The 12291-nt window shown below is 44.3% G+C and overlaps 1 protein-coding gene across 1 annotated transcript in view; it reads right to left on the bottom strand.

The window, feature by feature from the left end:
- CSMD2 (CUB and Sushi multiple domains 2) overlaps positions 1-12291 on the bottom strand; it is a 655333-nt gene that overhangs the window by 308964 nt on the left and 334078 nt on the right. Inside the window, exon 6 of the mRNA XM_023232269.1 lies at positions 9220-9332. Coding sequence (XP_023088037.1) covers positions 9220-9332 — 113 coding nt within the window. The remainder of the gene's footprint in view (positions 1-9219; positions 9333-12291) is intronic.

The following is a 12291-nucleotide window of genomic DNA, read 5'->3' as shown; positions in this document are numbered from 1 at the left end:
TCACATACAAAAAAGAAGTCATACATGTCATACACATACACTGTGCACGGTTTTTACCGTATGTGAACAAAGTCAGGACTCCCAAGGGAAGAGTGCTGACTGTAACTGGTTGATGGAAATCTTACTAGGTACATTCATCTCCTCCGAATGATAATGACTACAGGAGACTGCCAGGCTGCTCCATTCATCCTTTATATTCTGGTTAATTACAAGACATTTTCCCGCTGTTGTAAAGGTTAGCGGGACACATGGTACACATTTAGCTAGAAGAATCTGGCAATACAAATGCCTCTCTAGTCTGCAGCATGAGTTATTGGGCTGAGCTAGTGGGAGACAAGGACCCGTTAGGGGAGGAGAGACCAAAGGGAGGCCTAACCTGTCTCCAAGGCTCTGGGAGTCAAGAAGTGGAGGGAATCTGCATCTTCTTTTCTTCCCAATGGATTCAGATATCTCTTTATGAGGGTGAGCCCCTCCACTAAACTTGGTCATTCCCCTTGCCCTGCCACTTGGCAGTCTTGCTCGCTGAACCATCTTTTCCTTTCCTGCCACTACTCCTTCACCAAATCCAATTTACTCAGCCTTATACAATTTCTCCAATATGTATCCTTCTTTCAATGTTCTAAGACACTCCTACCTATACTCATCCTCTTTTGCTAGAGTTTTCTTTGCAGATTCATCCCTTCTAGCCCATTGTTTAAAAAGTTGCAGGGGGTGATCTTTCAAAAACTGAAATCTGACCTTGCCTTTTTCCTACTTGAAAAATTGTTGGGTGTACATCCTGCATTCTGCCCCTCCCTTATAGCTGAGGGTGCCTCGTCATTAGCCACCTGTCCTGCAGAAATGCTTTCATTACCCACATTCCTTTGCCAGATGAAGCCAGGGTTTGGCACACTGGTTCCTCATCTCACTCAGAGTTATTCCAAAGATGGAAAATCCAGTGCACCTGCTTGAGGCCTAATGCTTCAAGGTACAGACTTTCTAGCAGGTGCTGTAGCCATTACTATGATGTCAAAGGGAAGAACAGTGGTTCCTGAACAGAGATAGGGAAGCCTCAAAGTAACAAAGGATGATGTGTCTGCTGCAGGTCAATTGACTTACAAGATAAATATTGGCATCAGATTTGATCTGGATGTTGCCAACACACAAATGAAGAGGCTGGGGTGGTACCACCACTGCTGCTGTACTGGCATGCTCTGTCACCATGGAAGGCTAGGTAGAGATTAGCAAAAGTGTTAATCCAGTGGAAACCAGGAAAGGAGTGATGTTGTGTGTTGGTACTGTAATTACCAAACTTAAGAAGCAGTCTAAACCCGTGACAACTCCTGAAGAGATTTCTCCATTTACACAATGTCTGCCAATGGAGACAAAGAAATCAGCAAGATCACTTCTGATGTAATCACAAAGGTTGGAAAGGTGTCATCACAGTAAAGGACAGAAAAACACTGAATGAATTAGACAACAGAGATTGACCAAGATTACATCTCTCCCTACTTGAATAACATGTCAAAAGTCCAGAAAGGAGAATTCTAGGATGCTTGGGATTTCTGGTAAGCAGTCAATTGTACCCACCCTTAAAATTGCCAATCTCCACTGAAAGTCTTTGGTCATAATTGCTGAAGATGCTCTCAGTACGATCATTTAAAATAGGATAAAAGTTGGCATTGGGGTACGGTAGTCAAAGCTCCAGGCTTTGGTGACATAGAAAGACCAAACAAAGCTATTGCTATGATGGTATGGTGTTTGGAAAAGAGAGCTTGACCTTAAAGCTTGAAGATGTTCAGTTTCATGACTTAGGAAAAGTTGGAGCAGTCATTGTGACCAAAGATGATGCCATGTTCTTCGAAGGAAAAGGTGACAAGACTCAAACTGAGAAAAATATGCAAGAAATAATTCTGCAGTTAGTTACTATTAGTGTCTATGAAAAAGGAAAACTAGAAGAACATCTGGCAAAATTTTGGATGCAGTAGCTGTGCTGAAGGTTGATGGGAAAAATCATGTCGAAGAGAATGAAAAAAAAAATAGAGTCAGATACACTGAATGCTACAGGAGTTATTGTTGAAAAAGATTATCATTTGGGTGCTTTGCCTTGGTACATTTCATCCTTAGATTCACTGCTCCAACTAATGAAGAGTAAAAAGTTAGTATAAAAATAATTAAAAGAACACTCAAAATTCTGGCAATAGCTGTTGCTAAGAATTCAGGTGTTGAAGGATCACCCACCGACAGCTGAGAAAATTATGCAAAGCTCCCCAGAAGCTGGTTATGCACTATGCTCAGAGATTTTCTGAAAATGGTAGAAAAAATGGCCATCAACTCAACTAAGGTTGTAAAAAGTGCTTTGTTGGATGCTGCTTCAGTGGTTTCTCGGTTAACCACACCAAAACTGAGACCACTGGAATACCTAAGGAAGAGAAGGATCTGGCATGGTAAATGGGAAGTGGTGTTGGGAGTAGCATGTTTTAGTTCCCAGAATAGTGCTTTGCCATTATTTATAAGCCATGTGGGGTTATTCACTAACTTCGGTGAATTCAGCTGGAGACAATGATGAGAGAAAGGAGAGATGTTTAAGAAATCACTCTAACCATTGGTTCTTGGTTTTGATAGCCTATGCGGCCTAAGCAATACTACTTTCTCTACCTGGAACATTCTTTCCTCCCCTTCTCTGCCTGGCTACCTCTTATTTGTAGGTACCCAGGACCTCACTCAAATGTTACTGCTTCCCTATGGGTGTCTACATCTCTCAGGTAGAAGTCACTGCCCTCCTCAAGAGTTCCTTCAGACCTCTGTTGAAACCCCATTGCACTGCAAAATCATGTCCTGTTCTTCTAGCTGTTGCCCCACGAGCTTGTGCATCTATATTCTGTGATGACACTGAGCCAGGCACACAGAAGTTTCCCAATAACAGTTTGATGACTGAGTGAATGAATTACTGTTATAAGAATACGTGCTTTAAATTCATTTCCTGTCAAAAGGAGTGGGTTACACTTGAAACCTGGTGAGTTCACGGGTGCCATATTTTGTGTTCATGCATCAGTAACAGGCTTCCTCTGGGCTGAACTCACCAGCTCAGTTTTGTGGACCCTAGGCTCCTGAGCCAAGTAGCAACAAGCCTGCAATTTTTGCAGAGACCATTGGAGGTACAGAACCTGGATATTAGGCTGGAAAGTTTGGCAGATCAGCAGGCCAAGAAGAATAGGACAAAAGAATCAGAGCAGGGACCACAGGATGCCTGAAGCCCCTTCATTTTGGCCTGAGATTGAAGATAAGTCACAGGCAAGAACCCAACATGTTCAATGGAAAACAGAAGCTTCAGCTTGCTATTATAAAAAGCCTCAACCATCTCAGTCAATGCAAACGTTTTCAAATGAATAAGTTTATTCTGCAGACAATTGAAACTCAGTGCAGGACTTCTAGAAGGCAGAGAAGCCAATGGTTTTCACTGTGGAATATCTTCCATCTCTCAGTCAGCAGGGTTGACTTGGCAAGAGAGGCAGTGACAGGTATAGGAAAGGCAGGCTGGGATCTGACTGAAGGGAGGAGCCAAATGATGATCATTAGGTCAGAGTGAAAGGCAAAGAGCAGGTGTCTAAGGAAGAGCCAGAGGAGCCAGCTCTTTCTCACTGTGCAAGGGTTTCACTATTTAACAAGCGAGTCAAAGTGATTGATGAGTATGAGGACTGAGGGTTCCATTTCCTCAGAATCTACCAAGTGCCAGGTATTTTATACCGGGATCTTCTTTCATTTCCGATAGCCCTGTAGGGTTAATAAGAGCCCCTCTCTACAGATGAGGAGGGAGATAACGAAGGTGCTGTCCTCCCAGCCAGGGAAGCCCCTCACCAGTGGCGATGATTAGCAGCCATTGAGTACATTAAGAAAGGCTCTCTCTTCTCACCATCATTTCCATAGACTTGCAACATTCCTGGCCGGGAGGCAGATGGATTGATTACACAACCTCAATAGGCCCGCCCACCAGAACTGAAAAAAAAAACTCTTAAGGAACTTTAAAGTCCTGTGGTTGCCAAACACTTCAGCTACAGGAACTTATCATTTTAACATACTCTTAGGTAAATACCCACTACATAAAATACTTCAAAGAGAAACTGCTCAGGTTGAAGTAGGGGTGGAAACCTGAAGTCCCACCCACTCAGCCCCTATCAAACCATGCTGGAAGACCTGTTAGTCACCAAGGAACCCACTTTGAAAACCACTTTTTTGACCCTATCTTCTCACGTTATACGTGGGGAGGGGAATGGTGGTCTCAGCCTCTACTTTGGTTTGAACTTTTCACATCATTATTTCTAGCCCAGACCCTTCTTCCCTGAGCTACAGACCCACAGAAGAGTCAACTGCTCGCTAGATAGTCTCCGGATCCCTGACATCCCAGCATCACCCAGAATCAATGTGTCCCAAGTAAACTTCATTCCCCATCTGTCTCTGCCCCAGACCATCTTTGTTAATATCATTTTTTTAAACCACTTAAGCTAGATTCATCCCTGACTCCTTCATCTTCTTCAACCCCATCCCCTCCCACTCCCACCAAATCTAACTAGTCATGAGTCCAGTGGGATTTACCAGAAATATGTTTGGTCTGTCCCTTCCTTTTCATCTTCACTCCTGTTTAAACTCTGGCTCGTTACCAATTCCCCAAGATTCTTAACCATTTTCTCAGTTTGGATTCTAGGGCAAAGATCTTCCTAAAATGAAAATGGGATCATGTCTCCCCTCTCATTAACAACTTCTGATCACTTCTTGTCTATGACTCATGGAATCAAGCCCAACTCTACTGAGGCTTTCACAACTTGACCACTACCACACTTTCCAGCCTCAGTGCTCGCTACCTCTCCTGCTTGCTTTTCTCTAGGTGGCAGACTTACCTCTAGGTTGGCAAACTTTTTCTGTAAAGGGCCTGGTAGTAAATATATTAGGCCTGTGGGCCACTTGTCTCAGTCATAAACTGCTCAGCTCTGCCCTGGTAGTGCGAAAGCAGCTGTAGACCAGGTGTAAATGAATGAACGTTGCTGTGTTTCGATAAACCTTTATGGACACCGAAATGTGAATTTCATGCAATTTTCATGTGTCATGAAATATTATTTTTTTCAATTTCTTTTCTTTAACTGTGCAAAAATGTAAAACCCATTCTTTGATGGAGGGCCATACAAAGGCAGGTGGAGGCCGGATTTGGTCTGTGACCACTGCTTTAGATGCATGGAAATAGTTGTGGTTCATTAGACGTGGTAGTTTCATGCTTTCTTGCCTTTGCTTGACCTGGAACACGTCTTCCCATGGTCTGTCTGGCATCTTTCTGAGACCCACATTTAAGTCACTGCCTCTTTTTTGGCTTTCCTTAAATCCTTCTGGCAAAACTAATTGCCCTTTTATCTCTAGCCCTGGAACTCTTAATCAGGCCTCAGTTACACCTCTTATCATGCTGTACAGAAGTTATAGATTTATGTCTGTGCCTCTCTTTAACCTGTTCTCCTTAAGAGCAGAGATTGGCCTAGTAGCATTCATCTTTTTTGCTGTCACATAGTAATGTCACTCCAAAATGCTTGTTAAATTGAACACAGTTGCCTACCTGCTGATAACCAGTCTGAAGCAGAGCCCGACTAGAACTCAGGCCTTCTAATACCCTGTGGTATTAGGTAAAATTGTGTTTGGCCACAAACATCCTAAATTCTGATTGGACTGAGGCAAGAAAATAATGTACTACGTTGTAGGTTATCTTTTATTTTAAGTTTACTTCTTTTTGTTTATCTGGGAAAAAATATCTGTCAATACCATTGGAAGTTGGTAATCATTAGCTCTGATGTGCCGTAAATCACTTAAGAATCTAGTGCCACAAAGCTGACTGTGGGTGAAACTGATCCAATGTCAATGATTCTTCCCCTGCCCTTCCAGGTCCATTCTTTAAACCTCTCTGCCCTGCTCTGTGTCCCAGGAAGTTGACCTCTGTGGACTGCTAGAGAGCAAGGGAGCCTGGTGGTAATGCCAGCCAGGATCCCAGGGCACGGAGCAGGACACAGCGGGGCCTCTGTTCCCTTGCTCCTGGCTTCCTGTTGGATTGGCAGATGGGAAGCACAGTGGATGGCAGGGAGAGAGGAGACAGGTCAAGCTACTGATCCCCTAATCCCCTCCTTGTGCACTGGCTACCATGGATCCCTGTGGTCTCCTCCTCCTGCACTGTGGGTGGGGAACAGCTTTTCAGGTCTGCCAAGGGGCAGCACTCTCTTCTATGGTTCCAGCTCTTGCCATCTTCTTCCCTGGTCCCTTTGCACACCTAGTGGTGGTGTAGGCCACCTGCTGTTTAGTCCTCAGGGGCCTCACCATCTCTTGTGGGCTCCTTTAACTCCACCCTCACCTCTGTATATTGTGCCTTCACTAAACCCTCTACCGTTAAAGCTGTGCAGTATTCCTTCTGTCTCCTGCTCGACTCCTGACTGAAATCTATTTCTGCCACTGTTTTAGGATGTATTTGCAATAATAAAGCTTAGCTTGGTCTTTACGGGCACCAAAGTTTTTATTCCTTTAGAGTAGTAGTTGTCAACCGGAGGTGCTTATACACATAGGGACATTTGGCAATGTCTGGAGACTTTTTTGGTTGTCATGACTGTGTGTGTGGGAGGGGCTGCTATTGGCTGCTGGTCCCTGTGGCTCCCTCCTACTGCACTGTGTCTAGCATCTAATGGGCAGAGGCCAAGCATGCTGCTAAACATCCTGCTATGCACAGGACACTTCCTCACAACAAAGAATTATCCAGCTCACAATGTCAATAGTGCTGAGGCTGAGAAACATTGCTTTAGAGAGTCACCAGTGGAGTTACTAAATGATCACTATATATCCTTGCACTATGCAGCCTCGTTTAGGAAAACACTAGAAAAAGTAGGTTTCAAGGAAGAATCATTTATTAACAGAATCACAATAATTGAGCATGCCAGACCCTAATTAGCACTGCTGGGCTTCAAATCCTGGCTCCTACATATTATTAACGAGACCTCAGCCAGCTAGTTACCTTATGACTCTCTTTCCTCAACTGTAAAATGGGACGAGTAGTAGTATCTCCTTCACACAGTTGCTGCTAGGGTTGAACAAAGTAATAAATGCCAAGTGTCCAAAAATCTAGCAAGTCCCTTTATACACTGGCACACACTAACATGCAAAACTTCATTCTGGGATATGCTAAGGATGATAGAGAGAACAGAGGACAGGGCCTGCTTTCAAGAAGTTTGCAACTAAAACAGTGCTTTTTAGATTGTGAGTTGTTCCCTGCAGCAGACTTGTAAAATTAATTTAGAGGCTGCAACTAGCATTTAAAAATAAAAATGACATTTTCAGAGCACATTGTACATAGTAAATACCACTTGGTCATATTTTCCTTTTAGTTCTACAGATGTATGCTTATACTGGGTTGTGATTTTTTTTTTTTTACAGTGGGGTGAGATGAACAAAACAAAGTTTGAAAGCTACTGGTTAATAGGAAAGGGAAGACACCCAAAGCACCGTAAGAGGAGGCCCTGTAATTCTGCAAATACTCACAGAGGTCTGTGAATGAATTAGAGCTTTACGGTTCACAGGCTGTGTGATCCTGAGCTAGTTAGACAACCTCTCTGAACCCCAGCTTCCTCAGCTGGAGGAAAGAAAAAAACAGAAATAAAAACAAATGTATCACTGTACTGTGGGGAGTACTGAGTGGGACAATGTACATACAGTGCCTAGCATGGGGCCTGGTGTGCACAGATGTGGAATCGATGTGTGATCTGGAGACTGCCTGGCTTGGGTTCTTACTGCCCACTGCTGGCATCAAACCTTAACCTTAAAAACTGACAAATGGGCCCTCTGTAACTTGAAATATTAGAAACACCCAGCACTTACTTAATCAGATAAAATTATATCATTCATCTCTGCTTTTGTTTTTTGAACAACACAGCAGAAAGATACAGACAGCTGTTCCACTCACACAAAGACCCAGCCTCAGCAGTGGAAAAACGTCTCCAAGAAAGCTCTCGGCGTAAGGCTTTGTTACGCTACTGAACCAAGTTGGTTTCTTGTTTACTTTCTAGATATTTCAAATGTGTACACCCAAGGCTAAGTAAATTAGGCCGTTCCTAAAAGATTCAGATTTTGAAGGTAACACTTCTTCCTTCAGGGCTGCTTTCATCCCAGTTTCCAGCCAGAAAGCCTGGCCCCAGGGGCCTTGTGGAGGGAGCTCTACTCCGCCCTATGCTACCTCAAGGGTGGGTCAGCAGGCATTTGGCCTCAGAGCCCAGGGTTCACACAGGTCCTTATACTTAACAGGTGCACAATATAAGCTTGCTGTCTATTCTGTTAAAACCAATGACAATCTGAGAATGGTAATAGTTAAAGGCTTAATGAGCACATTATGAGGCCAACCCTTGGTGTTTATCTCTATAAATGTTGAGTACTTTGAATACACTCAATGTCGAAAAGGAATGTGCTGGTCCGCTCCCATCTATCAGCTGGAATGTTGGATCTCCTCCAGTTACAGATAGCTCCTTGCTTCTGGGTTAACCCACTCCTTTTTATAGGCGGTTCTTCGGTTAGGAAATTCTTCATTACCGCAGCAGAAATCTGCTCAGCTGCGATCTCCACCTGCCATTCCTGGTCTGATCTGTTGCCACTAGACGGTTTGTCACAGATTTGAACATCAAAGCTAGCATGCTCCCTGAAGTGATTTTGGAATATATTCATGTTCTAGATAAAATGAAAAAGAGTAGAAATGTAGGCTGCAGAGGTTGGCAAAAGCTGGTGGTTAAGAGGGTGGGCTCTGGACTCAAAAGGCAGGAGTTCAGATGGCCTTGGGAAATTGGCTTAACCTCTCTGAGCCTTAGCTTCCTTGTCCATAAAGTGAGGTGATGACTGTGTTTCCTTTGCAGGGTCATGATGAAGATAAAAGGAGATGGTACTCGTCAAGTGCCTAGCACTGTGCCTGGCTCTTAGCAGGCACCTGGTATTCACTATTATGATTAGCCTGGCCTTTGAGGGGCAGCTCCAGCTACATAATTTGGGAAACATCCCCATCTGGGGCAAAAGACCAGGGCAGATGCAGAAATGCAAATGTGCAGACCTCTAGTCTGCAAATGGAAACGTACAAAGAAGGCAAGGAAGCCTGAAGCCACACCCCAGTGTGGGGAGGCGATGAGCCCTCCAGGTGTCATCTCTGCTGCCCGCTGAGGAAGTTGGACAGTCCTGGGACCTGCCTACCTTGGTACTGGGCACTGAATCCGCGCTGCCGGTGGTTGCCATCCGATGTGAAGTGCAGTCGCAGCCAGTTCTTGCTGCTGATAACGGGGGCTGGGAGGCTGGCTCCGGTGAACCTGTGGGAACAGGAAGTAGATGGGCTCAGGGACCAGAGCTGGGCAGTAGAGTTATATGAGCATTCAGGAGTTCCCCCACTTCCCTTGAGTGCCAGGGCCTCAGCCCAGCTCTGGAGCAAGAAGGGAAGGTGGTGTTGCCCCAGCCCCCTCCAGTACCCTAGGCCTGAGCAGCGTGAGATGGCTCCTCCCGGGCCTCATCACACTGCTGGCTTTCCCTCAGCTGCTGGGAGGAGGCAACTGATCCTTCAGACCACAGCACCCCCTGCTTAAACTCCCTAAGCATTCCATCCTTTTTCCTTTTTCTAGTTCTTTGCCTTTTCTGCTTGGAATATATTCACCTGTGACCCTTTCTCCCGCCCATCCACATCCCCCAAGATGACTTTGGGAAGCCCCTTAAGTATCACATCTGCAGTAAAGCGTTCCCTGCTCTCCTTGGCTTTGAAGCACAGATTTGGGTTCTTATCCGGGTTTCACCAGTGTGACCTTGGACCTCAGAGAATGCTCTGAGAACGGGAGTAATACCAGCCCTAAGAGTTCGTGGGAATAAATAAGAAATCATATGCACAAAGAATCGAGGTCAGAACCTGGCACATATTAGCTTAATAATTATAATTTTCCTTAGTCTTCCTCTGTGATGCCACAATATTTAATTCAAATTATAATTCAGTTATAGAAGTGTGTGGTTTCCTCAAGATAACTCCTGAAAGCGGGCAATGTGGCCTAGTGGTGAAGAAACGAGCTCTGGAGGGATCAGCTGTGTGATCTCAGGAAAACTACAGAAACCCTCTGAGACTCAGTGACCTTATCCATAACATGGGGATCATAATGACCCCTCCCTCAAAAGACTGCAAGGATTAAATGAGAAAATACACAAAAAGAGCTCTAAGCACAGTCCCTGGCCATAACAAGCGGTCAGTAATGGCAGCTGCTGTTCCATTCTTCATCTTGATTTCCAGCATCTAACACAATACTGGACACAAAGTAGGCATGTCAGAGTTCCAGCAGAAAACAGGTGTCACGGTCATATAGGAGTTTGATGAATGACTCTTTTGCATAGGTCCTTATACCCTTTCTCTACACTCTTTCACATAGGTCCTTATACCCTATGTGAAACAGTCATTCATCAAACTCTTGGAACTATAAAGGTGAGGGCTGACTATGGGGGAACCACCAGGGAGGGGCAGTATCCTGGGGCTGGCAACTGGGGGACTTGTTACCACTCCCAATCCTGCAGCAGAGAGAAAATAGTTATCACCAAACAGGGAGCTGCATGCAAGAAGACACCATATAGGACCCAGATCTTCTTTCACAATCTGGGGCTATAGCCAATTTGTGAAAAGCCCATCAAGAGGAGACAAAGAATGAATACCCAGAACTCACTCTCCTCCTTCCCCTCCTCCAATCTCCTACTGATTCTCCTGTTGATCTAGCCCAACTGGAAGCCAGAGAGCAAGAGAGCATACTGATGCAGCCCCTTGGGTAAGTCTTCTCAGGCATGGAGCAAGGAGAAGGCAAGGGAGAGGACCTGGAGGTGCAAATGGAAGACATCCAGCATAGTGGGTCTTCATAAATATGCATTAAACAAAAGAACTAACCAAGAAGCTTCACGTACTGCAAAACTGAATTCTTACTATAATGAAAATGCTGACACACACCAAACTTCAGGAATATAACCCATACTGCTATGCTAAAAACTATTATAAAAACCAATTACTGTATTTCACCAGATCCCATTTAAAATAGTTTATTACAGACTGAGTCATTTAAGTTTTCTAAGGAGCCACAAACGTATTGTGGGTTTTTTTTTTCTCCAGGCCAAATTCAATTCTCTCTCAATGACAAAGCTTGGAGGCTATTTATATAAGGGAAGTAGAAGTAGGGAGAATTTACCTGAATAATTCAGGACCAAAAGCTCTTTATTGCAAAATGGAATGAGGGGAGGGTGATGAGGTCTCAAGAGCAGGATGAGATTAATGATCAAGATTGTAGCAGGAAGTCAGTGAGACTTCCCTGGCCTGTGAGATCAGGAGAAGCCCTAAGAGGCATCTCCCACCTCCCATTTCTCCCACACCTTTACCCACTCCTAGAAATCCTGTTAATTGTTAATTTCCAAGGCTTAAACTCTCAGGGCCCCGTGTTGTCCATGCATCTTTACTCTGTTCTGCTCCTGCCTCCCTGGACATAAATGTTGGGCAGTTGAGAGTTTTCTTGGCATCTATCAAAGAACTGGGGGCTTACATGGCAGAATCATCACATCAGACTCTGCCATTGAGATGGTGTCATGCCTTGCTAGAAACTCTCCAATGAAATGAACCAACTCCCAATACCTGCAACTTGGATGACTCTTAAAAGCATTATGTTGGGCCATCAAAGAGGATATACTGAGAGTATATACTGAGTGACTCATTCATATGAAACTCTGCAAAAGAGTTTAGTGAGAGAGAAAACAGATAGTGGTTGTCAGAGCTGGGGGTGAGAGATAAAGGTTGGGGATTGGCTGGGTAAGAGCACAAGGGAACATTTGGGGGTGATGGTAATGTCTTACATATTGAATGAGATGTTGATTAGATGAGACGTACACATTGGTCAAAGCTCCAAGGAACTGTACATTTAAAATAGGTAATTTACAGTTGGGCCATCAAAGAGGATATACTGAGAGTATATACTGAGTGACTCATTCATATGAAACTCTGCAAAAGAGTTTAGTGAGAGAGAAAACAGATAGTGGTTGTCAGAGCTGGGGGTGAGAGATAAAGGTTGGGGATTGTCTGGCTGGGTAAGAGTACAAGGGAACATTTGGGGGTGATGGTAATGTCTTACATATTGAATGAGATGTTGATTAGATGAGACGTACGCATTGGTCAAAGCTCCAAGGAACTGTACATTTAAAATAGGTAATTTACAGCCAGTCACAGTGGCTCATGCCTGTATTCCCAGGGTTTTGAGAAGCCAGGTTGGG

This window comes from Piliocolobus tephrosceles, chromosome 1 (genome assembly GCF_002776525.5).
Source record: "Piliocolobus tephrosceles isolate RC106 chromosome 1, ASM277652v3, whole genome shotgun sequence".
NCBI classification, from domain to species: Eukaryota; Metazoa; Chordata; class Mammalia; order Primates; family Cercopithecidae; genus Piliocolobus; species Piliocolobus tephrosceles.
Note: the sequence above shows the minus strand (reverse complement) of the source record. Positions and strands in the feature narration are given on the sequence as shown.